Source organism: Hipposideros armiger, unplaced genomic scaffold (genome assembly GCF_001890085.2).
Source record: "Hipposideros armiger isolate ML-2016 unplaced genomic scaffold, ASM189008v1 scaffold_270, whole genome shotgun sequence".
NCBI classification, from domain to species: domain Eukaryota; kingdom Metazoa; phylum Chordata; class Mammalia; order Chiroptera; family Hipposideridae; genus Hipposideros; species Hipposideros armiger.
In genome coordinates, this window is record NW_017731620.1 from 1784201 (window position 1) to 1809532 (window position 25332).

Below are 25332 nucleotides of genomic sequence, written 5' to 3' on the forward strand. Positions count from 1 at the left end.
AACTACATTATGATTCCGATACTACAGGTTAATACCAGCAAGCTTGTGGCCTGGATTTTACGTGTTTCTTTTCATATAAGAATTCTCTGGCACTCAGTTCACTGCCTTTTAAAATGAGAAACTCCTGCTGTTAACCCATGAAGAACAAAAAAAAAGAAATGGTGAAAGGATTTCTTCCTTTTCCTTTCCATAATATCTGCCATTTTGGCAATGAAAAAAAAAGAGATATATTTGAGTACCCCAGGAACAGAAAAATTGATACGAGCTCCCAATTTATTTCCCATAAATAACCAATATTTTAAAGCTATTAACACAGGAGCTGAGCATTCAAAGACAGTTCATTTATCATCCAATAGCTGGCAAGGGTATCAGGCCTTGCAGTCAGGCTCTGAAAAATAGGCCCTGAGTTTACCCTCTAGAGCTGAACAGCTGCTGCCTCCCAAAGTTGTAATCAGATTCCCTGAGCATTCCGTGGCCCAGTAAGGCAGAGCCCACATAAAACTTGCAATAAGCCTGCCTTGTAAATTCATTATGGAATCCAAGTAATATGAACAGATTATACATACTCCAGGCCAAGAGAGAGCTTTCCATTTAGATAACAGTTATGATTTCATATGGATTTGGCTCCTTGTTGTCTGGAAATTTTTTTCTTGGAAAAAAGTCCAGAATTGAATACCTGGAATAAAAGGCACGTTCTTGGCTGTTCAGAGACAGAAGTCAGACTTAAATGCGTTAGAAAGAAAATATGCATTAGGACAAAACATTTCTTAACCCAGAACTTCTGGAACTATATTTTTGTCTTTTAAGATGTGCCTCCTACCCCCAAGGTGAGAACCATAACTTTATTCAAACTCTAAAGGTTTTTATCTCCTCCTGAAAAAGTTTAACGTATCGTGTTGTAGATCATGTAAGTAATAGAAGGCAAGTTTGACAACCTGTTGAAATCTTACTTCACATGAGGCCAGTGTTGTGATTGGTTCCTCTCTTAGGTGGCTTCTCATAAATGGCCCTGATACCTAGTTATGAACTATCTCCTGCCATTAGGCCACTGTCTTGTGAATGTATGCCATGGTCACAACCTAAAAATGTTGAGGGAATCACTATCAATACCCCCATCAGATATTAAAGGCTGTTAGAGACAAATGACACTCATGTATAATGACAAAAGTGCAATGCAGCAATCAGAAGGATTGGTTAACCATGGAAGAATTGAGAGGAATTGCAGAAGCAAACACTGCAAGTGGCCATCTCAGCTTTGTGTAGTGGGGAGAGAGCGAGATTTATTTATCCTAACAAACTTTGAGTGGTTTTAAATTATCCTAAATGTTGGTATGGATTCAGGGGATGATTGTAAGCACTTCAAAATTTCAAGTTCTACTGGAAAAAAAAACAAACAAAAAACCTTTCATGTGAAGGCTGCAGATAAACATCTGACTCATCATTAATCTACCCTTCATCTCTCCTGGCACACCACTGATCCTCTGGATATAATTCACCTTTATATGCAGGTCTGCCTAATAAGAAAAGACAGCTTTTATCATATGACCTTTGGGGCACTTGAAATTCTGGTGACAGTAATTTCCTGTGGTGAATTAATAAAGTGGACACTGATTATGATTCAACTTCTTGAGTAACTTGACTACAGAAAGAAAATAAGGTGATCATGCCAGCATGGATATTCTGGTCCTTGAGTCAGTAATTTTTTGGCGTTTGTTATATCAGCACCTTGGTTTCCATCTCTGCTTAGTGCAAATAACTCTCTTTGTACATGGCTGGTCATCGTGGGCCCAAGCCCTTCAAGTAAGGAGCCAAAGTTTCAAATAGGGGGCCACAATGAATAAGGAGCTACTCTGACTTAGTGACAATGTATGACAGAAGACAGAACTACCTCTTCCAACTCTCTCTCTCAAAACTGGTTTCTTGCCTAGAACATCAACTCACAGTCACTTGTGACAAAGAATTTTTAAAGCATCTCATCACACAGCAACTGGTGTGGCAGAAAATTTCCCCAGCTTTCCACCCTGGAAAACTATTATCCATTATCTCTTCAGATATTGCGACAAATCAATTCTCCTTGGCTTCTCCTTTTGAATTTCTTACTGATGTATTCTGAACTTTTTCATACTATCTTCCATGTCTCTTAACCAGAATTTCACATTTTTTTAATCTGTTCTGTATTCTGGGTCATTTGCCAACTTTAGTTTCTGGTTTACCAGCTAGATTTAATATGATATTTATTTCATTTATTTGGTTTTTAATGTCAATATCTGTTTTTCATTTTGAAACATTCTTTTGTTTCCTATTTTACTATTTTTAACTTTACTCCACCATTTATTCCTTTAGTCATTTTTAACATGTTCATTTTATAATTTATCTCCAATTTTCATAATTTTTGTTTAGTTCCTTAGGGTGCTTGTTCTTTTAATTTACTTTTCATTTATCTGCTGGCTTTTCTTCATAGTGGAGTTGTTTCCTTTCGTGGCATGTATACATTTTTATTGTGAACTCAGTTTCAGGAAGGGTTGTTTTTCTCTGTGGGATTTCCGTGTGCATGGGTTGAGAAAGTAGCCCTTAGACATACAAGGAAATAAGAAAAGGGAAATGAGGCTGGGGCAGTGTTTGGATGGTCCTTAAAACTTTTTGTCTTAACTTATTGGCTTGTATTTGCTATTCCACAAATGATCAGGCCAGGGATTGTGATTCAAATTTGAGAAAGATGACAAGTTTTCTTGTCATTATATAGGATGATGGACACAATCTATGTAACTGTGGGAGACTTTTAGATTTCAGGTTTTATCCAAAAGAAGCTTGGCTCAGTTTCTGTTTCCACAAATAAGCTTACAGACAGGGCTCTGATTTCTACGTGGAAATGGGACTCTAGCTCCAAATCTTTTAGGTCTGTATCCTATACAAAATCATGTGGCCACTGACAGGTGTAGCTTCACTCTCTTGTTTCTCACACCTAGAGATTTTCCTTTTCTCTTCTTCAAAATTAATTCTACATTTGGAAAATAATTCTTGCCTTTTTTATATAAAGCATTCTTTTGAGTTTATAGTGGCATAGGACCTATCTCCTTCATTTCAATCCATCATGTTCTGAATATTCTATTATTGTGAATAATGGTAGTTGTTGTTCTGGGATGCCCATTATACTTGTCCTCCAATCACTTTCTTTTAATAATAGATTCCATGCCACTGACCACCAGGATGGAGATATGATCTAGATCTGACTAGCCATCATGTTTAATTCCCTTGAAGTACTATGTGCTTGGCTTAGAGGTGATCATCCGATACAAGCAGAGCCAATAAGAGTTTTTCTCTGTGGCCATATGCAAATATTGGGAAAATTAAGGGTTATATTGAGCTAGAACAATATAAGTCTGGAGATGCCGTTAGTCACCCTCTCCTGCTTTGTAGAGTAAGTCATCTATCTGCACTAGGAAAGAATGAGGCTAGTACTCAGAGGGAATCAGGGCCAAGAAAGAACAGGCAGTCTCTGAATCCTGGCATGCCCAGAGTTGGCCCAATCCCTGTTAAATAAGCCAAGGAATTCCTTTGTTTTAACTACTTTGAATTGGGTTTCTGTCACTTACATCTGACTTATTTATCAATGAACTAAAGTACAATGGAACTGAGATAAGAAACCATCAACATGGGTTTCTTTTATTTATTTATTTTTGGTAGGTCAGTGTGTTGTGCATAGCTTGACATGGAGCAAAGCAAGTTCTAAGTCATGGGGCAGAATTCCGGAGATGCAATGAGTGAATGTCAGATCTAATCTGGGAGACAAGGAACAGAGTCACAGGATAAAGCCAAGGTCAATTCTCAGTAATCTGAACAGGGACATTAAGAGCTAGGATGGGGAGATGCCAGGGTCAAAGGCAGGAAACAGGAACCAGATATCAGAAAGGAGAAAAAGACAAGCAGGGCTGCAGCAGCACAGGGCTGTGGGCAGAGAACACTGAGCATCCTGACTTAAAGCTGGAGGTCAGCTGAGCTGTCTCCCAGCTGCTTCTCACAGAGGCCAGGGTGCTTGCCCAGGCCTGCTAAGTGATGCCACCTGGTGTCTGAAAGCTGAATCGGCCCGGAATTGAAGTCCAGAACAAGGAATCCTTATGCTAAAAGGGCCATGACTTTTTTTTTTTTTAATTATGTATCACAGCATTATCTAGACAGGCATCAAAATGAATGTGTTTCATGCTTATTATCAGTTTCCAAGGCAAATATCAAAGTGAATTACCTTCAGAAAGATGTGTCAACATATAAGAAATTTGTTTTTAAGTGAAGCAGATTAGTGAGGTATATTATACTTCTGGTTGTGATAATAGTTTTCATTTACTCTCATCAAAAGGAGACACCTTACCACCTTGGTGTTTACAACTATAGGTCAAATGAGAGAAGAAATAGAGCTAATGAGGATAACTAATAAGGTTTCTCAAATTTTTGGAAGAAGCAACATGAAGAATACTAAACATCCATCTTCTAGAATAGATTTTAATGAGAGGATAAGTAAAATGTCCCCACCTGTATCTGAAAGGGTGGGTTAATTCAGTTATTTGACAGTCTTCCAAATAATTAGCTGTATGTTATGGGGGATGGGGAAAAGCATAATTTGCCTTCGAGGAGCTTGCAATCTAGTTAGAAATGATGGAACCAAGAGAAATAATAGGATTTCTTTAGTGATACATGTTAATAACCTATCCCATACAGCTATTTTGGGGGATGATTGTTAGAGCAAGCTTTTGTTGCACATAGGAAATCACTCTGTAGCCACTGTTTGCCTATTGCAGAGAGGAGGTGCTGAGGGCAGGGACGGGTGACTGCACCCATCCATCTACATCACCAGTGCTCAGTATAATGTCTGGCACACATGGATTCTCAGTACATTTTTGTTGAACGGCTGGATGATATCTCAAGGTTCCTCTTAGTGGCATGGTTCTTTGAGTCTCACAGCCATGCCATTAAATGTTCAATTTCCCTTAAGATGCATGGGCTATAAGAAATGTGGTCTTTCAAAATGTCATTCACTCTAAGTGCCAAGCACTCGCTGGTATCACACTTTAAATGACATTTTCTGGTAAGAATCTCAAAGCGGCATAACAATCTTATTTAAAAAGAGAAAATTAGTGCTCCATTTTTCCTTCTCTTTTAATGATCAACATTGAATTTCCTTATAAGCATTTGCTGAACAGGGAATAAAGGCATCTCATATGTATTTATTGTCATCCAAGAGCCAGCTGCTTAATGAGATCTCATTTTCTCTCTAAGAAAATCTGGAGGTATTTGCACACTGAGGAATGATTTCATAAGTAGATGTTTCAGTACAATACGGGCAATATTTCTGTTTTTCAGATAAATAGCTGAAAATACTTATCCTCTTTCTGCTCTTTCATGGAAAAAAAATTAAACCTATGTAGAATCTGTATTTAAATAAAGATTGCCAATTATCCAGTCTGTTAACGGGGGATTCTTTAGACCAGAGTTGGTCATAACTTGTTTAATTTATTCCCAATAAATGTATATAAGCCTAAAGAAGAAAATAAAAATCACCTCTGATCCCACCTAACACTTTGATTATATATAAATTATATTTATAATATGTCATAATTACACACACACACACACACACACACAAATTTGGCTATGATTATTTTTAAACCAAAATAGATCTTACTGCATACACAATTTAAACTTTTCCTTATTTTCTTTAAAAATATTGGGTTGTCGGAAAAGTCATGATGCATTTTTGCAATGAAAAACAGAAAAAATACATCATGACTTTTCCGATAACCCAATGTATTGTGAATATCTTTTCACATCAATACATTTTTCTATATTTTTCAAGTGACTGCATAGAATTACATGATATTAATACATTATAATGTAATCAACCAGCTAGTAACTTATATACAACTTCTTGAGCAAATTAATGGACCATTCTCCATGGATAAATTGCTGCAGATGCCCTTAATTATCTTTCTGGATAAATTTCCAAAAATAAATAAATGGATCAATAAATTCACAGATTCTAATGACTCAATAAATATTGCCTAACTGCCTTTGAAAAAGTTTTATCACTTTTCTCTTTCACCAGTAATATAGGAGGATTTCCATTTCCACAAACTTTGATGTATGCCAAGTATTCCCACTCAAGTTCTTTCTTGAGTTCTGAAGATTTGCTAAGCAAGAAACGACACTGCATTGTTGTTTAATTTGTTTTATTTCCCTATTAGTGAAGCTGATCTTATTTAGTAGGATTACTGACCATTTACATTTCTTCTCTTGCTCATTACATACTTAGAGCCTTTGCTCATTTTCTATTATGCTTACTTTTTTCTTATTGGTTTTTGATAATAGGAGTAATATCAGCAGCTAATATCTAACATTTATTGAGTGTTATGAGCCAGGCCCTATTCTATAATAGTTGTTTTATGTTTAAACCCACCAATGAGGTAAGTGTTATTTACCATCCTCATTTTATAAATGGGGCACCTGAAGCACAGAGAGGTTGAGCAACTTACCTAAGGTAACATAGCTAGTACATTTGGTATATTAAGGAGGTTAATGACTCATCATGTATATTATAAAGACAATGAACCTATCAACATGTGTGTTGAAACTGCTTTTCTGGTTTATACTTAATCATTTAGTTTTACTTGTGGTAGTTTTTGCTTGCTAGGACTGCTTGACTCTACTGCTATTAAATAAATTGGCTTTTCTTTTATAGTTTCTACTTTGGCTATCTTGGTCACCTGAATAAGAATGTTTTAAATAAATATAACTCAAACATATACAAACATCCATACAGTAAAGAAGGATATCAAATAAAATGTTAAATTATCTTTTTTTCCTTTTCCATAAACGATGGTCCTACATAGAAAAGTATCTCCTTTTAACCATTTAAGTTTTCATTTCTTCTAATGGTCGCCCCGTGACTCTAACTAGCATGCATGAACCTCTATTTCTTGATTTACCAACTCCACACAGTTGACACTGATTTCTTACTATGAGAGACATGATATTTTAGTTAACTTATCCTTTCCTTTCCTTCTCCCTTCTTCTACTTAACTTGGATGAGAAATAACAATTTGGTTGTGTGTAACTTTATAACTTTAGGTAATAAACTTCAACCTCTATTTCTTGATTTATCAATGTTTGACAGTGTGCCTTAACTAAGTGGTTCATTTCTAATGGAGAACTCACATGTAAAAATAGTTAATCTCAATATTCCTTTGATCATAAAATGCCATATTTATGGAGGAATGTTTCACTAGAGGCAGATCTATCCTTTGCCATTTTAATGAAACTAGAGAGATCTGTGTAAGTAGAATAAAAGTTATCGATATAAAAGATTATATGAATTATAATAAGCATATATATTTATGTAGCATAGATTATATAGATTATAGGACCTTTTCATCTATATTACTTAATTATTGCTCTGAATAATTTTGTAATGTATATAGAACAACACTTCTTCCATTTTACAGATAAGAAAATAAGCATGGAGAGTTAATGACTAAAGGAAGTGACTGTGGTGGTCTTTTAGGTTTTGTTTCTGTTCAGCACCCATCCACTTTTCCTTTTTTGTGCCATTGTTACTCTAAGCAATAATCCCACTGTCCTCCCCGTTTTAGTTCATGTGCTTCCAAGTGACACTGATTACACCTTTGAAGTTATGAAGCATGCAACTTAGACCTGTGCAGTGCATTTCCCTGTCCACAGTGATTAATTAGTTCTAAGTGGGTCTGGAATGGCATCAGAATCTATAAGTTGTATTGAGATTTGGGCTGGGAATAGTGGGATAGAGATTCTTGCACTATTCTCCTGAAGAATGACACAACCCTGGGAAGTGATGGTGGCCATCTTGTGTGTGACCAGGCGAGGGAGCTAACTGAAAAAGCTGAGTAAGGAAAGAAAGAGTCCTGCTCATTTCACTGGATCCTTTCCCGAGCCATTTCTATTCCTACTGTTCAGTTACATCAGCCAGCACGGATTCCCTTTTTGTTTAGCCAGTTTAGGTTGGTTTCCTGTCCACTGTAATAATTGCAGTTAATTAACTCATGGCAATCCTGACACCAGCTCTTTTGACTTAAATCTAGGGCTCTTTCTACTCTACCATACTGCCTCTGAAAGTAATGTCTTCGTTCAGGATTCAAAACTACACATGTTTAAAGGCTTCTTTAGTGTATCTTTTGCTTTTCTTTATAGCTTATTAAACAATCTTTAGAAATGCAAATTCATCATGTGGTAGTCATTCATTCATGACTAATATGCATATATGTTTGCAAATGACATTCTCTATATACTTGAAATAACAGTGTGGGTCAGAGACAATCTAATTTCAAAACTTTTATGTTCAATAAAGTTATTTTCATTTTAAGATGAATAATTCTGGATCATTTTAAGCCATAGGGACACCACCCACCACCTGCTACTGTGTACAAGAGTTGTGGCTATCGAATTCAATTATAAATAGTTGTCTGAAAATCAAAGCATACTACCATTTAAATTTTTAAAAATCTTCAAAGTGAAGCGGATGATTTTTAAACAAGGAGGTTTGATGGTGAAAGGTGGGAAGGTAAATGAAAGTGTGTGGCCATTCCCAAAGGGCTCTGGAGGTATTGCCATGGGCCATAGTGGCAGACAATTGGGGTTCATTATTGTACTTGATTTCATACTAAAATGCACAGCTTTTCTTTTCCATGGTACAAGAAGAGCTCTATCACTATCCCCAATCTTATAAATAGAAAAAAAAGTTTAAAACCCTCAGACATGGAACTAAAAAGGAAAACCACAAAAGAGGTTTTCATTTGTTCTTTTAATATGCATTTAATAGACTCTCTCTTCATAAAGTTACTACCTAAAAAGGCAAATACACATGTAAACCTGAGATCGCGCTGCTGTGCTGGAAAGAAATTGATGGAGGTACAGTGCATGATGACGTAGGGGTTCAGCACGTTAGCTAGCGAGCCTGAGGGAGGAGACAGGGAAAGTGGTCCCGGGAAGGCTTGATAAGACCGCAACAGAAGCTGGTAGGAATGAACTGTATGTGCAAAAGCATGAAGGGACCAGCCAGACTTGTGTCAGGGTGCGATGGGTGGTTTAGTGTGAAGGAAGAGAAAAGGAGAGACAAATATTTGAACTTGTAGTCTGAAACTCCTGAAAAACATGTGAATGCTTTTTAAATAGGGTTTTCCCAAGGGAACTAAAAAATAGATGCAAGAGAGTGTCAGGATGGGGCACTAAAAGGAGAGGAAATATGTATATGTAAGTAGATGTATGAAAAGAGATTCTCAAATGTTCTGTAAACTAAGTTTAAGAAGCAAGTGAGCAAGCAAGAAAAGGGGAGACCGCGGCACGTGGGACGCCGCACGTGGGACGCTGCACTAAGTGGAAGACGGGGTCAGCACCGGCCAGCTCCAGGGCACACAGTCCGGGCCCCGCACAGCACAGGTTCACCCACTCATGGGAGGGAGGTTCTGTTGGGGTCCAAACGCACTAGTGGAAGAAAAGGCCCACAGATTCAAATGTGCAGATGTTTTCGTGCATGTCAAGTATTCCTAATTTAAGATTTTTGTTTCAAAGATGGGCTTCTTTAGGATTCTTCTACACAATCCCTGAATTGCCAAAGCTGGGGAGCACAAGATTTTTGGCTAATATGGTAAGTGTCGCCTGCTTAGGAAGGAAGAGATCTCGCATGAGTAGTGGAGTAGAAAAGGCACTTCCAGCAATACCTCCGTATGGACCTGAGGTGATACTAAATAGACTGTTTTAAAGGGCCCCCAGGCTTGTGCTCCAACAGCATCAACATCTATCCTTAGAGTCTGCAATGTTAACAGAAAACTACTGAGAACAGAAGTGCCGTAAGTGGAAAGGCCAACTGTCCCTCCGGTGTAGCTGCGTGATGCTCTCCCAACCCACTTTTGCTTCAGGGGTTTTGCTCTTCTTCGCCCCTTACACCTTGGCAGCTCAGGAAGTGAAAGTGAAGGACTTGAAAGATTAAAAAAATTTTTTACTCCAAATGTTCCTTTAATATTTGTATTTCTTGGACAGGGATTCCTGACATCCTAATTAACTGTTCGTGGGGTTTCTTTAAAAGCATCCTTTAGCATTTGTGAATCTGCCATGGCTGCTGCTCTTAATTTGCTCTTGCTGATATTTTCCTGTCATGCAGGATAGGCACTTGTCGGTGGCCAGGTGAAATATAAGTTTATTTGGAGACTCTCGCTTGAAAGTGTTCAAGTGAATTCAGTGGCAACTTTGGGGGTGCCGCCTTAAGAAATATCAGGTGGCAGAAAAAAGAGTAGCGCTGCTCCCTTGTTTCCAATGCCCCACTGTGAGAGCTGACTTTTGAAAAGCCTTTGTTACTTCACAGTACATTCTCAAATGCATTTGAAGTAATTAACACCCTGAATTGAATCTTGTTGTCACATTCAATTATCAGAGAGCTATTGGGTCTTCGGAAAGTCATGATGCATTTTTGCATTGGAAAACATAGGAAAATACATCATGACTTTCCCGAGGACCCAATACTTTCCTTTAAGGTATTTGACAGTTGCCCAAAATGTTGGTCTTAATCTAAAACCCAAAGGAGGCCTCTGACATAGTGAGAGCCACCGAAGTGGCACTTATCAAATATAAGTGGTGAGTGTTTGAAGAGCAAGTGAGGAAAGAGCACTAGTTCTCATGGCAAAGAAAATTCTTCCAGGATGAAGGGAAAATTGCATTAGCTCTTAGCTGAAATTCCATCAGTTTCACTTGTCAAGTGATGATTTAAAGATGTGTGTGTTCCTGTAACGCATTGCATTTGTACTGAGAAATGAAAACAGTATTCTGACTCTCAAGTTCTATTTCCAGTTTGCCAAACTTACTATAAATACAATGGTTTCTATTACTCTATTATCTAGAAAATGACTTGTATAAGGAAAAAATGAAATGATATTGATTTGAAATGAAGAAAGCTCACTTATGTGCATTTTAGGAACCCTAAGTGAATCAGCTAAATATATGCACCTAGAAAAAAATAAATCAATGTTACCCTCTGGGTAGTATCTTATAATAGGCTGGAAACATGAAACCCATTAATAGTTTCAGAAATTAGCTGCCTAATGAATTGTACCCACTCTTGGAGATTTTCTGTGGTAACAATTCCTTAAAAACCAGTAATTGCTTGTATCTCTAGGACATAAGACAAAAGATACTATTAAAGCCACTAGGAATTATCACCAAGTAGAAGTGTACTTTATAGGGTCAAAGGAAAATCAATCAAATTCTGGTACTTACTATGTAAGGACTATGGCCACTGCATCGTTCAGCACACTCTCCCCAAATAAGAGTGTGTACAGGTCGGGGTCAACGTGCAGCTCGTGGAAGATGGCCAGCACAGTCACTAGGAAAAAAACACAGAATGTGGAGTTAGCTCGGACACAGCTGTGCACCTGTCCTGGGCTGTGCTCACCTCTAAATGGCGTTAGATTACATACTCATCTCAAATCCATCCTCTATACCCACACAGGACCTTTATTCAAAAAAAAAAAAAAAGAAAATCTGATTGATGACCTCCCTGTTTAGAGATTTCTCTGGGTCCCTGACTTACAAAGAAAGTGTGAGCTCCTTAGTACACGTCTCCTGTAATCTGCACCCTCTGCCTGTCCTTTGCCGCCTCCCCCGAGCCACACTGAACTTACCATCATTTCCCAAACAAATTGTGTCATTTTTAAACTACCTTTGTGTTTTGGTTTTCTTTACCAGGGCAGCAATTTCTTTCTCATCATGTGCTACCATTCTCCCCATTCCTACACACACACACACACACACACACACACACACAGACTTCTCGCTACAAAAAGAACTTTATTCAATCTTTAGAAGCATCTCAAGTATTTTCCTAGACCTTATCCCTCACCAAGGAGGTCATGATATTTGAAACAGTTTTGCAAAGTGTGGCTCAGCCCTTTTTGATTCCAGCATTTGGATCATTGGATCCAGTCCCGGGACAGAAGAGATTGTGAGTTCCCTGGTCATCGGGTACATTTTTGCAACACAGGGTACATGACAAATGTTCAGTAAAGTATTTGATGCATGAATGACTAAGTGAATGAATGAACGAATGAACGAATGAATAAATGAATGTTTTTGCAGTGGCCTAGTCCTGTGAAGGGAGAGGTAGTTGGCACCTGGCTTTCACTCTCCTGAGACCACACTCATCTGTAAAGATGGACTCAATGTTCTTAAGAAGAAGACCTAAGACTGGTTTCCGGTGGTCTGCTGCATGGCTACGATATGCCAATACTTTGTGTGGAGCATCTGGGCATACATCATGACAGTAAATAATCATACACTGATTACCTGTGTTCACCAAAAGTATTCAGGATCTTGATATTTGAAACAGTTATGCAAAGTGTGACCAGCAATCGTTAGGAAAATGGTCCATTGGGTTGATTGCCAAAGAGGGAGGAGGGTGGTTGGAAATGATACTGATGGCAAATTTTTAAGGCAGAGTGGGCATCTTAATTCCTGTTCTTTTCTTTCCTATTTCATGGACTGAGAAGTTAATAACTACATTGTATAAAAGGATGTTATAGGGGGAAATGTTGTGTTTGAAAGTTTTGTAAGTGGGGTTGAGAAGTTTGTTGCATGTCCTGTTGCTTTGGGGAGCCATGGAAGGGAATTTCAGTCAGAAGAGTGACACTATCCGATTTGAACTTTGAAAATAAAGCTCAGGCAGCAGGGCCGAGAGCAGGATGGCTGTGTGGCTGGAGGCTTCCCCAAATGTCTTGGTAAGAGATAAGTTGAACCAAGACAGCAAGAGTCCTCAATTCAGGCTCCCCAAATCCTGCACATCCAACAACCTGACTTCTGATAGGTCAATGACACAATGCTTTGTTTTAGACTTATTTGTTGGTTCTCATCCTCTCTGTGTGTCACTTGCCCTTAGCACAGTGCTAGAATATAATAAGCTTTTAGTGCGTGAATGAACAGAAAGTAATGTCAAGTAGGGTAAAGTAGAGGACATAGTAGCCTCAAGATATTTAGGATGGAAAATTTGTGGATCTTAGTGCTTAAGAGACAGCAAAGAGTGACACTAGGTTTCAATCCTGGGCAATTGGTAGACAGGGCTGTATAAGAGAAATTAGTTTGTAGATAGGACAATCTAGTTAAGTTTGGTTTTGGATAAACTGACTTAAATAGCCAGGTGGAATTTGAAGTGTAAATTTCATTAAGAAATGCCAAAAGTAAAAGCCTGGAACTATAGAGAGTTAAGGCAGAAGAAAGAATTTGGATGTTATAAACATATAAATGGAACACAAAGCTACAAGAGCGGCTGAGGTTACCTGGGCAAAGTATATGGAAAGAGAAGAGAGTTCCTGAGAGATCCTTAAGGGACACTTACAACTAAGGGGTGAGTGGAGAAAAAAAAAAGCATGAAAAATACATGCCAAACTTGATCCAAAGTATGAACAAGTTGGCTGGAAACCATACTCATCCTGAATTCCTGTAAGTATATTTTATTTACTAAAAATTATCCTAGAAGAAGGAACACTAAGCTCAACAAGTAGATTTGGGGTAGCAGAGACAATGAAAATAAAATGTCATGAATTGGCATGACAATTAGCCAGACCCATTTTATTAGGCAAAGAATCAATTTCGTTGTTCTCACTGAATAGGTCCTTACTCATGCCAGGCAAAATGGCAGAGATGGGCTTTCTACTGATGCGTTGTTGTTCACATTTGTTACAGCTCTTAGCCTTTGCAGGTAGTGGGAGGGGTAGAAATGACCACTGCTAAGTAATCTCTTTCTCGTTTTTGGAGAGTCAAGACCTTGCATCAAATCAAAACACAGCAGCTTCAGTTGGGTGGTGTGGGGCAGGGGGCAGTCAATTAACCTGATTTTCCTTTTGCCAGGATCTTGTGGAATAAAACTAAAGTTATCCTTAACCTAGAGAATTCTATCATGGCAGCTCTGTTGTTGACTTTAGTCTTTGTAGTTGCTTATTTGTATTTTCAAGCTCTAAAGATGGCTTAGAGCTCATCTGCACTCCCAGAGAGGTTTCCTAGGCTCACAGATAGGGGTGTAAGGGCCTGGTTTCTTTGCCCACCTCCCTGTTATGGAGTCCATTCTGTGCTGGGATGTATACTCTGTTTCTTTCCGGTGAGAGCTTTGGGCCGTTGGAAGGAAAGGCTTTTAATTGAATATTCAGTTTTGCTGAAAACTGTTCTAACATTCCCACAATTACTTTGGCACAAAGAACTGAACGCCACTTCATAAACATTATCCCACACAAAAAGAAAGCTATTACTTTGCACATTCCTATCTACCCTGTGAAGACATGGAATAGCTTCGAAATGAAGCCAGGAATGTGTCCTATGAGAGGGCGTGTTTGCTGGAACCACAGATGATGTGAAGAGGTGAGTCAGGAAATCAGCCACCCACTTTTGCTGCTAAATTTGAAACTAAAAAACCTCACTTAATTAGCTTGCTGGCAGGGTTCAATCTTACACACACTGTCCAGGATTTTCTATGGCAACATCCCAGGAGAGAATCTCTTGGACCAGCCGTGGACATGCTCGCACCAGCTCTGCCCACACCCTGCTGAGTTTGTAAGGACAATCCCAGCCCATGGCTAGGCTAAAAAGCAATGCCTATTTAGATTAGCCTTCCTGTGAGAATATGAGGAGAACATTCTAGATACCAAGTGGATAACAAGGGGAGAAGACAAAATCTGATTTCTTAGACTTCTGACTTAATCAGAGATTTGGCCATTTTTGCCTTCATCAGACTTTAAATCCACTCATCTCTTAGTGGCAGGTTCTGAAACTCCACCTGGGGCTTGGGACTCCTGCTCCACACACCCTCACCCTCTTCCTACCTGGTTTTTTAGCTAGAGATGAATCCACTTCGTCTCTCAAATTGGTAGTAAGGAATATGAACCCATATAACCTCATGCTCAAATAAATGAACACACACACACACACACACACACACACACACACACACACACCTCCCTGTAAGAGCAGTAGATGATTGAGAAATGCCGTTGCATCGTTGGAGAGATCTGAGGAAGTAGTTTTAGTCAAACAGCAAGGGCTGGGGGGAAATGAATGATGAGGCAACGGTTTAGACTGCACTCCTGAGAGGCTGGTGATAAGGGATGGAGAGAGGAAACAACAATAGCCTATGGGGTATAAAGCCCAAATGTAATAACCATACTTGGAGATAAAAATACAGATAATGACTGCTTGGCCCCATCAGTACTTCAATGTGTTGACTCTTAAAAATGTTTTGCCTTTTTTTTTCTGCTAGCTTTTTAACTGCCCATTCTCCTAATGTTTTTTTCAGTCACTTCTAAGTCATCAAGATGATTTAGTGATAGTCCCTTCCCTAAAGTCTCCATTAGCAGCTCTCTGACCCATATTTTCCTGGTGTTGTTACAAGGAATTTAAATTTCAAATGATAGTTTAATGTGGCAGCTCTCAATAACCTGGCACAAGACCTGCCTGGGTCTATGGACAACACCGTTTATTCTCACCCTGTTTTTCTAAGTCTTGTCAACATGCTCTCCCCAGACAGCGCTCTCTGTGGTGTTCCATGCAGGCTAGAATGTTTGACACTTGTCCACAACATATGGAGAATCAAAAATGTCTTAGGCTTATGCAGCGGAATCATGTCAGGACTGACTGCTGGAGAACCCTGGTATCCTCATAAATGAGGTAGCGTGTTTCCAATGTGTTTTCTTTTTCTCAGAGGGAAAATAGAGGAGGAAATTGTCCTGTAACTTTTTCCACTTTTCTGAATATCGTACATAGTAAGATTTCAAGGAGAGGCTTCAAAAAAGTTGAGGCATCCTGTTACAGGCTGGAATACTGGAATTATTTTCAGCCTAAACCTTCTCAGTGAAGACTCAGAAACAGAATGGATTAATTTTGCTAGTCAAGCTCTACCAATTTCATTCCAGCAATACAACTGGAAAACCTAACCCTTCTGAAATAGGTCAGAGAAATAATGCCAGATCTAGAAAGCTAATCACTAGATGTTACTTTGTTGAGGTCATTCTAAATTAGAAATTACACAAAACATCATGAATGATGTAAACCTAAAGCATTCCAATTTTATTTTGACCATCAATATGATATATCATTTTGGTATGGAGTTAGTAGTGGAAAAAATACGATATACAAGCGTACTATTGCAGCCCTCCTCACCGGGGGTCCATTCCTGGGAGGAACAAGCCCTAAAGCCCCAAAGCAATGGCTTCAAAATATGGTCCAGGGAAACTTGGGGTTCCTGAGACTTATCCTGGAAGATCCCCAAGGTCAAAATCATTTGCAGAACAATATAAAAATATTACTTGCATTTTTTATTCTTATTCTTTCGTCTGTGTACAGTGGAATTTTCCAAAGGTTATATGATGTGTGATAGTGCCAAAAGCTGAAGCAGATGTGAGAATTCAGCTGTCTTCTACTGTACCACACATTAAAGAGATTTGCAAAAATGTAAAACAATGTCACTCTTCTCAGTAACATTTTTTTTTGGAAATAAATTTATTTTTCATAAAAATATGTTATTTAGCATGTAAATGATTTATGGTTGTTGTTTTAAATAAATTAATAAAATATGTCTAAACTTTTTAACTTCTAATATGGTAAATATTGATAGTATAAGACATATAAACAAAAACTCCATGGGGGTCTTTCCTAATTTTGAAGAGTTATAAAGTGGTTGTAACACCAAAAAGCATGAGAACCATTGTCCTAAGGCATTTGTTGTATGTAATGAATTAACTTATATCTTATGCATCAATAATACTAGTTAAGGATCATCTTTGAGAGAAATGATCAAATAGTCCCTCAAATCATTTTCTGTAGGGCTTAATTCTCTTGTTAAACTCCTTAGATCTTAATACTAAGGAGAAAGACTCCTTAGATCTTAGTACTTTTGCCATGCAATAAACCGCTGATTCTTTTGGCATACATGTAGAGGATTTATAATAGCTCTTAAATGAGAAAATGATTTTTTTCGTATGAACTCCACTCACAAATTTCTGGAATCACATTTCTGTCATTAGTGTTTGTATGTAAGTCCTTTCTTAGAATGTAAGTGCTTTGTAGACAGAGAGTGTTTCTTCAATAAATGAATGCATAATAAAAACATTGACAATCACACACTCTTTCCTTGACTTCATACATGGCTGAATGCTGTTCCAAAATAATCTACTTCCTCTTCTGCTTAAAAACCAGAAGCATAGTCCTTGGCACTCACCGAGGGCATAAAAAGGTAATCAGAAAATCATGAGGTTTGACATTAAATATAGAAAAATAAATAAGATATATATAGACTGGAAAGCGAGAAACCTGAGAATAAATCCGGGGGGGGGAATGTTTTCCAGATCCCATATTTGGGAATTTATAAGATGAAATCTGCTGGCACATTAGCTAATGCTTAAAAATTTCCCCTAAGATACCTGCAACAGGAATAGCCTACATTTAACATTAGCACAGAACATAAACATTTAACAAAGACCCAATTTTCTCACCAATGGGATTTAATGAGCCATGGTGCTGTTTAATGGGGAATCTGCAGTGTGCCCAGTACCTGAGTGAAGATGACTCACTCTGTCCTACAACCATTCTCCAATCAGGATGATGACCTAAGCATTTTGCCGCTTTAAAAATGAGCATGGTAGACCAGGGTTTGCTTACACATCATGAAATAAATTCAAAGAAAAGCTCAGGGAAGTCCAAAGCAGCTGAAGTTTGGATGGGTTAGTCCTGATCATGGAGCACATAAAGTAAGTGGGCTTCACAAAGAAATTTGTCAGATGTCTTTACAGATGTCTTTATCCCATCCTTTCCCAGCCCGTGGATGAAGGCCAGGAGGGACATTACAGAAATGTTTCAAAGTGTGCAGTGAATACTCCTGCTTTCTAAGCAGATTAGCAAAGCTGCTAAGGGTGAACAAGGGGAATATTGAGGAAAGTCAATGTTGGATCTGTGTGAGAGAAAGCGGGGGAAAGACAGGAAGAAAGGAATTGTGTGCATCCACTCATTACGCTCATCAGTCTGTGTGGTAGGCTGAAAAATGTCCCCGCCCCCCACCCCTCGCACTTCCAATGAAATCCATGCATGGATGCCTAGAAGCTCTTCATATGTTATGTTACATGCAAAAAGGGTTTTGCAGATGTAACTAAGGTTACCTTAAAACAGGCCATTGTATGTTGGATTATTTGGGTGGGTCCAACCTAATTACATGAGCTCTTAAAAGCAGATCAATTTCTTTGCTGAGAGTCAGAGAGATGCAGCTGAAGAGAAGGCAGGAAAGAGACTTAAAAAGGGGCAGTTAGGTAGGTTCCAGTGGGAGAAGGATTTCCCGCACCGTTGCTGATAGAGATGTAGGAGGCGCACTTCAGGGCCAGAGAAAGACCTCTACGTGCCAAGGGCTGGCAGCTTTCAGCCAGCAAGGAAACGGACCCCAGTCCTACACAGCAAAGACCTGGTTTCTGCCAACAACCTGAATGAGCCTGGAAGCAGATTCTTCCTAGAGCTTCTCAATAAAAGCTGTCAATCAGTACTTTAAATTTGGCATTGTGAGACCAGAGTAGAGAACCCAGTAGAACCAACCTGGACTGCCGACCTACAGAATTGTGATATAATAAATTTGTGTTGCTTTAAACTGCAGAGTTTGTGGTAATTTGTTACAGCAGCTCCAACAAAGGAATATCCTCTGCTCCCCTCGCAGGAGGCACTACAAAATGGTAGCAGGCGAAGCCCCCGGCATTTGGCTTTTTATTATTCAGTAGGGATGGCTACGGCGACCCCTCCTAAGCACAGTCCTCCTGGCCCCTACCCCACCACTGGCAAAAAAGAAGTCACTGGCACAAATCCATGTTTTGGGTCATGTTTAGCAAGGAAACTCCTGGACCGAGGAGAAAACTGTGGGTGTGTGAATATGTGTGCCTATGGGCCCTCCGTGCTGATTAATTATCCATGTGTGTCACCCTTGGTTCAATCATTCCACACAGCAGATCACTCATTTACTCAGAATGCATTATTTTACAGCCCATCCAATCACTTTGTTTTCCAGTGTTTATCTTATCCGTGCTACACTGTTGAGCACAGTCCCTTAGGAGGAGCTGGTGCTGAGATGGGAATGACAAAGTCCAAGCCAGGATGGCAGGTTGGCACAACTGGGCCAGCCCAGTCTGAGGAGAGCACACCAAAAGCCACTAAGCGACATTTGAGAAAAGCAAGCAATGGCCATTTTTTTTCTTTGAATTGTTTTATATTTTATGAATTTTCTACAATAAGCATGCATTCATTATTTTTAGAATGAGAAAGGATAGAAGGTCATTTTTTTAAAAAATGGCAAAACTTAATGAGATAAAGCATGGAACTTGGAGTCTCTTTTCATGGTCCAAGAAGCCATATGTGACGACCCCCCAACCCCCATGGGACTTCCTCACTCTGTGTGACATGGTGCTTCCTGTGGACCCTTCCAGTGCTCTCCTCCTGCATCTTGGGGAGACTAGCCTCTCCTACTTTCCCTGTAACCTCTAGCCTCTCTTTCTCTCCCTTTGTGAAGAGGTCCTGTTAATACTGACACTGCCCAGGACTCCCTCCTCAGTCCCCTCCTCACTCCACAAACTCTTCCTGGGCAATCTTAGCCACACCCAGTCATCAGTCTCCAGCCCATCCCTTCTTCCTCCTCTACAGACTCCCAAATTCAGCCACTTCCAAGACAACGCCCCTGATGTTATTCTCCTGAAACAAACACTTACTAAGCACCAACCGTGTGCCTGGACTGGGTGTGGATATTTTACAGGCCCCCCACCCTTGAACCAGCCCCAGTCAATCGGTTGCTGATGTCCTTGAATTACCTGTCTCAATGAATGGCATCAACACAACCAGAAGCTTTTTGTTTGTGTTAAAAAGTGTGATTTATCTTATTTGCAATGGAAAATTCTCTGGCTTTAGAGAATATAATATTAACAGGCAAGCTACATTTTGCAGTCCAGTAGTTTACAAGGTCAGTCAAGAAAAGAAAAAGAAACTCGTTCCAGAGGTGCTATATTACATCAGATATTGTAGCATGAACTTGCTTTGTCATATCTGAAATTTTAGCTCTCCACAGTAATCCTTTCTGGACTGGAAAATAATATAAGAATGCATAAGGTCAGTTGCAGATAAATGCACTTTCTTTTGTGAAAGCAAAGCAGCATTTTAACCCCTGGCTGCTGCCCCCCCCACCCCCCCCACCCGAGAAGTGGTAAGTATTTTAACTTTTTAAAAGAAATGATTCCTCATGGATGAAAAGTTGATCATCACTGCCATTGGTTGTTCATCAATGTATTTATCAGTGCCTTTGATAGTTTTGGCCAACAAGTATTAAATCTGTTGATTGAATGAGTGAATGAATGAGTGAATGAATGAATGAATAGAACTTGAAGGTCACACACCATGTGACTAACTCCTTGAGGATCAGAGCAGCTCCTGCCTCTCTTATATTCTTCTATTGTGATCAGTCACTTTTTTGCCCACTCACAGACCTGATAGCAGTAGTTATAAAAAGCTGTCTCCATTTCAGTTCAAAATAGTAAACTGAACAACACAGTGTTTTTTTTTATCTAGTACCCAGGTAAAAGGTGAGTCCCTGTCTTTCCTGGCTGTGTTCTAGAAGGAGGAAGCCTAACCCAGGGGCCTCTGTGAGGAGGCTTTGCAGAGCAAGGGACCCAACCCATCTGGACTGCTAGTGGGTGGCCTCCTTGCTTTCTTAGGCATGTCACCCTAAGGAGGCACTCACATCAGGGTGGTTCTGCACGTGCATGACCCTGAAAGTGAGTAGCATCTTAAATTTGACCCTCATGGTGCCCCACCGCCCCATGGTTTTGACCTCAACCAGCCAAGCTGAGCTCTATAGGGAGCCAGACATCCTTCCATCCAAGGAAATACTCTAAGAAATTTATGAAGCCAACTTGCCACAATGGGCAACATCTTCTTTGGAATGTATGGAATGAAATGAATGGAATGAATGGGCTAGCCACCGACTTTCAAAACTCCCGTCCTGCAGGTCTGTCTGTGAGCACTGCTGAGAATGAACTGTTTCCATTTAAACAGAGCCATTCTGTCCCCAAAGCAGTGAGCCAGAGAGGTCTGTCAGCCACAGCTGTTTCCCAGCTGTCCCCAGGGCTGCTGAATTGCTTCAAACAGATTTTCAGTGTGCTCTTAAAATCCCATTCTCAGAACACCTGCAGTCTTGCTTTATCCACTTTCAATATGCTGAAGCATTTATAATAGTTGGCTGTTATCTATTATCTTCTCCAATTTTGTTCTGTGGAGCTGGCTTTCCATAACGAGGCTCCCAATTTCTGAAGTGAGACCTTTGGGCCAAAATGGTGCTATTCACAGCTCTGTTCCCAAGTAGGGATAATAGTTGGAAACTTGACTATGATGTGAAACTAACCTGTGTTTAGACACCAGCTGGGATGTGATAAACTTGGTGATCTTGAGCCAGTGACTTAACCTCACTAAGCTTTCAGTAAGCTTCATCAGCAAATTGGAGCTAAAAATATTCCCTCCCTCATAGGATTTTAGAGAACGAGGTAAGTGGGATAATTTATGTAAAGTGTCTGGCATATTGTCATTTAATTAATGGCAGTTACTATTACTGTTATTATTCATGTTGTCAACACCATCAGAGTGTTTGTCCATTATGAAATGAATGACAGCTTCTACCTGTGTTTCCCCTTTGACACTCGAAAATGACTTCCAGGGGGAAAAATAGATATTATCAAGCAGAGAAGTGATGAAAAGTCTTCTCTGCCTCTCTCCCTTTCTCACAAATTACCCCTTGAAATTCAGCATTTGGAGAGAACACTTCATTCCTATGCAGTGTGCATTTACTCTCTTTCTGAGTCTCAGGGTCCCCCTCTAAAATGATTGAGCGAGTTTGTTTTAAAGGTCCTTCCAAAGCTGAAATTCTATGGCTCTCAGACCCAAACTCTAAATTGTTGACTCCAGATGTGGAGTGTTAATGCTTTCCTAATTCCGCTCATTGAGCCCAGGTGCAGAACTGGGATCAGGGCTGCAGAGCAGCAAGTGCAAACAGTGTCCAAGACGAAAGATCATGAGTTTGACTCTTCCCTGTGTAAGTGGAGAACTGTCATGATAGAAAGGACTGGTGCTCTGGCCTTGACCTTGACCCTCAGGATTATCAGGCCAGGAACCCCCAGGGGTGTTCTTGGTAATGTTGAGTAGGTCGTGTTGTCTTTGGCCCAGGAAGGGAATGAAACCCCCTACTCACAGGGCATCTCTCATAGGGGAGAAACATGATTCATCTATCTGACATGTTACCTTCTTTAATCAGGGGAAGTATTGACTTGAGGTGAGAGGGGCTTCCCAGAAGCCTCTTCCCACCAGAGTCCAGGGGCCCATGGGGCCCTTCATCTGTGCTTACAAAGCTGCCTGGTCTACCTCTGTCTTATCTATTAAACTTACTGCAAGTTGTTGTATCTACATCCCCCTTAAGACTGGAGCTTCTTAAATGAAGGATTTGTGTCTGGTTTAACATCCCCCTTGCCCGCCCCTCCCCCACTGCCCATCACTCCTACAGTGCCTCGTACATAGCAGGTGCTAAATAAATGTTTGCTAAATGAAACCAATAATAAAATAAGAACTTGACCATTGGGTTTCATTTTTTGCTAAGCCCAGTTGGCATACCACTGTGCTATTTTGAGAAATAGCAGTGGTATAGGACGAAAAATATTAGAAAAGCTTTGTCTCCCATCTTTGCAACTTATAAACCTCAGAAACTGAAATAAACCCCTAAGTTTAGAACCTCAGTTTCTTAAAATAGAGATAATTGACAGGCTGAGGTGATAAGTTTGATGAGATATGTAGACACACTTAGGCAATGGTTGTTATCACTAGATGACAATACACAAACTCTCCAGGTAGGAAATTCATGTGGAGCTTTTAATTTGCTGCCAAGCAATGGTTTTGGGTGGCTTCTAAATACTGACTCAAGTGCACTGTTGTTTTGAGGGATAGAATTAAGTTTGTTACTGATTTTTAGAGCTGGTTGAAATTTATCTAAAGTCAATAATATATTTTGGTCACATAGTGTTAGTGTCTTGCAAAAAATAGTCTAGGTATCTAAGGAAATAGAAATCCTGGAGTTTGTATCGCTGTTCCATTGACTTACTATAACATTTTGAGAAAATCCCCAAATTTCCCTGCTCCACAATTATTTCACCTAAGAAATAGATATTCTCTACCCTAGAAAACAATGTGAAAATTACTGAAATGTTGTGTGTGGGAGCTATTTGAGTTCTTTGACAGAGATACTTAATATAAATCCAAGCTGTTATTTTTATTTCTGAGTAAATTTGCTCAAGAATAGGATCTGGGTTTATATGTGGTATTGTATAGACCCGGGTTTATGTTAGGCTTTTACAGTGATGCTATCCTGGTGTGTCAAACATGGAATTGGATAGACCAGTCAGGTGTTGCTAAGTGGCACTGTATGCAGCTTTGAGACAGATTCACAGGGAAAGGGGCTGCTCTGTCTGCAGGCTCTAGAAGCCTCTGCCCTCAGTACGGAGTGTGCCGGGCTAATACCCTCTGACTTCCTCAGAGCATCATGTTTTCCCCTGGAATTCCATGAAAACTAGGAAAAGACCCCGAACATTCCCTCACTGCTTCCCTTCTCCCACAGCAATACTAATATAATACATCGGACCAAATATTAGACACTAAAAGTAGAGTCACCCAAGTTTCCCTACAGACAACTGGGTAAAATGATTCAAGAAAATGGACCTTATACTGTGTGTGAGCGTTTCTTTTTTCAGAAGATGGGAATGAAATCATCTCGGTCTCCTCAAAGGCTGCTTAGCAGATGCTAAATGAATGTTGTCTTTGTTCTCTAAGCCAACCCCCTGTACTGAAGAAACTGCTTTGTAAACTACGTACTTCTTATGTTTTTGTCTGTGAATAGAAAGTTATTCAGTTTTCTCTTGAATTTCTGCATAGACTGTTGATAACACCAGTGATATGAAATGATAAACTTAGTTCAAAACCCTGAAATGCAAAAGCAAAGAGGGCCAGACATGAAAAAGAACAATATATGTGACTTTAAAAGGAAGATACAATCCAAACAAAAGAAAATAATGAGGACCACAATTAAATATTGAAAAGCAACAGTGAAGAGAATGTGTGATCAAAGGGACTGAAGGAAAACCAAACTAAAAAATAAAAATTTTCCTGATTATGACAATGTTAGTAATCATTTCTCCCATGTTAAAAAAAAATCAAAATTCTAAACAGAGAGTTCAATGACAAATGAAAAAATATGAGAGACAGCCCAATTAAGTCACCCTCCTGGAGAGGCTTTGCTCCAAAAATAACAGTTCTGCTTTTAATTATAGGTTCTTGGGTCTGTTAATCAGCTATCTTCCTCAAGGCTAAGCTCGGTGCAAGTAACAGAGAAGGATTCAACAAAATGCCCTGTTTAATTAAAAAGAATTTAATTAAAAAATGTTTTGATACACATGACCAATCACCATTACTTATGCAGATGTTCCCTCAGGCTTCTTTGGCAAGGCTTTTTTGCCTTTCTTTTCCTCCCTCCCCCCCACACCCCATCTCTTTTTTTCAATATGCTGCTCTTCTGCAAGAACTGCTGTGAAATGAGAAGCGCTGTGACTGGTAGTTAATACCTATTTTTATCAAAACACCAGTGCGGCGCACACATCACCCGTGCAGCCGTAACCATAGTAACCCCAAATAGAAAGGGTCTTCCGATGATCGACATGATCAAAGGTGAGATAGTTCATGTGCTTCTGGAATAGTTACACTGCAGCCAAGTTTAAAAGGTGTAGGTGGCTTCCCACCCCCCCCGCACCCCCACACACAACTTCAATGTGAAATGAAAATAATGACTCGCAAGTATGGTGTATAAAACGCCTTTCATTTAGGAAGATTCTTATTTCCTTAAAGCGTTAATAATAGAAAGGATGAAAATTCAATGCTACACATTTGTCCTGTGCCTCTGTCTGACTATGCCAAGGAGACAATAATAGCCATTTGCCAGGTTAGAGAATTTGTGCCAGGGAACCTCACCCTTGGCTCTCTGAGGATGAGAAGCTGTATTTTGTGTCCGTGCATTCGGAGGATGGTTACGGGCAACGGTGAATGCAGGCACGCTTAACATGGGACAAGCTCTAGTCAGTGACTCAGGGTGTGGACTGGCAGGCAACTTACGAAAAAAGGGAGCCTTTATTAGAGAAACAGTGGAACTGGTTTGAAATGCCAACCCAAACACAGATCTGAATTTGG

General features: G+C 39.6%; 1 protein-coding gene across 1 annotated transcript in view; it reads right to left on the minus strand.

Annotated features, from left to right (window-relative positions):
* Positions 1-25332, minus strand: part of SLC9A9 (solute carrier family 9 member A9) — a 613140-nt gene that overhangs the window by 422657 nt on the left and 165151 nt on the right. The window contains exon 6 of the mRNA XM_019656952.1: positions 11287-11392. Coding sequence (XP_019512497.1) covers positions 11287-11392 — 106 coding nt within the window. The remainder of the gene's footprint in view (positions 1-11286; positions 11393-25332) is intronic.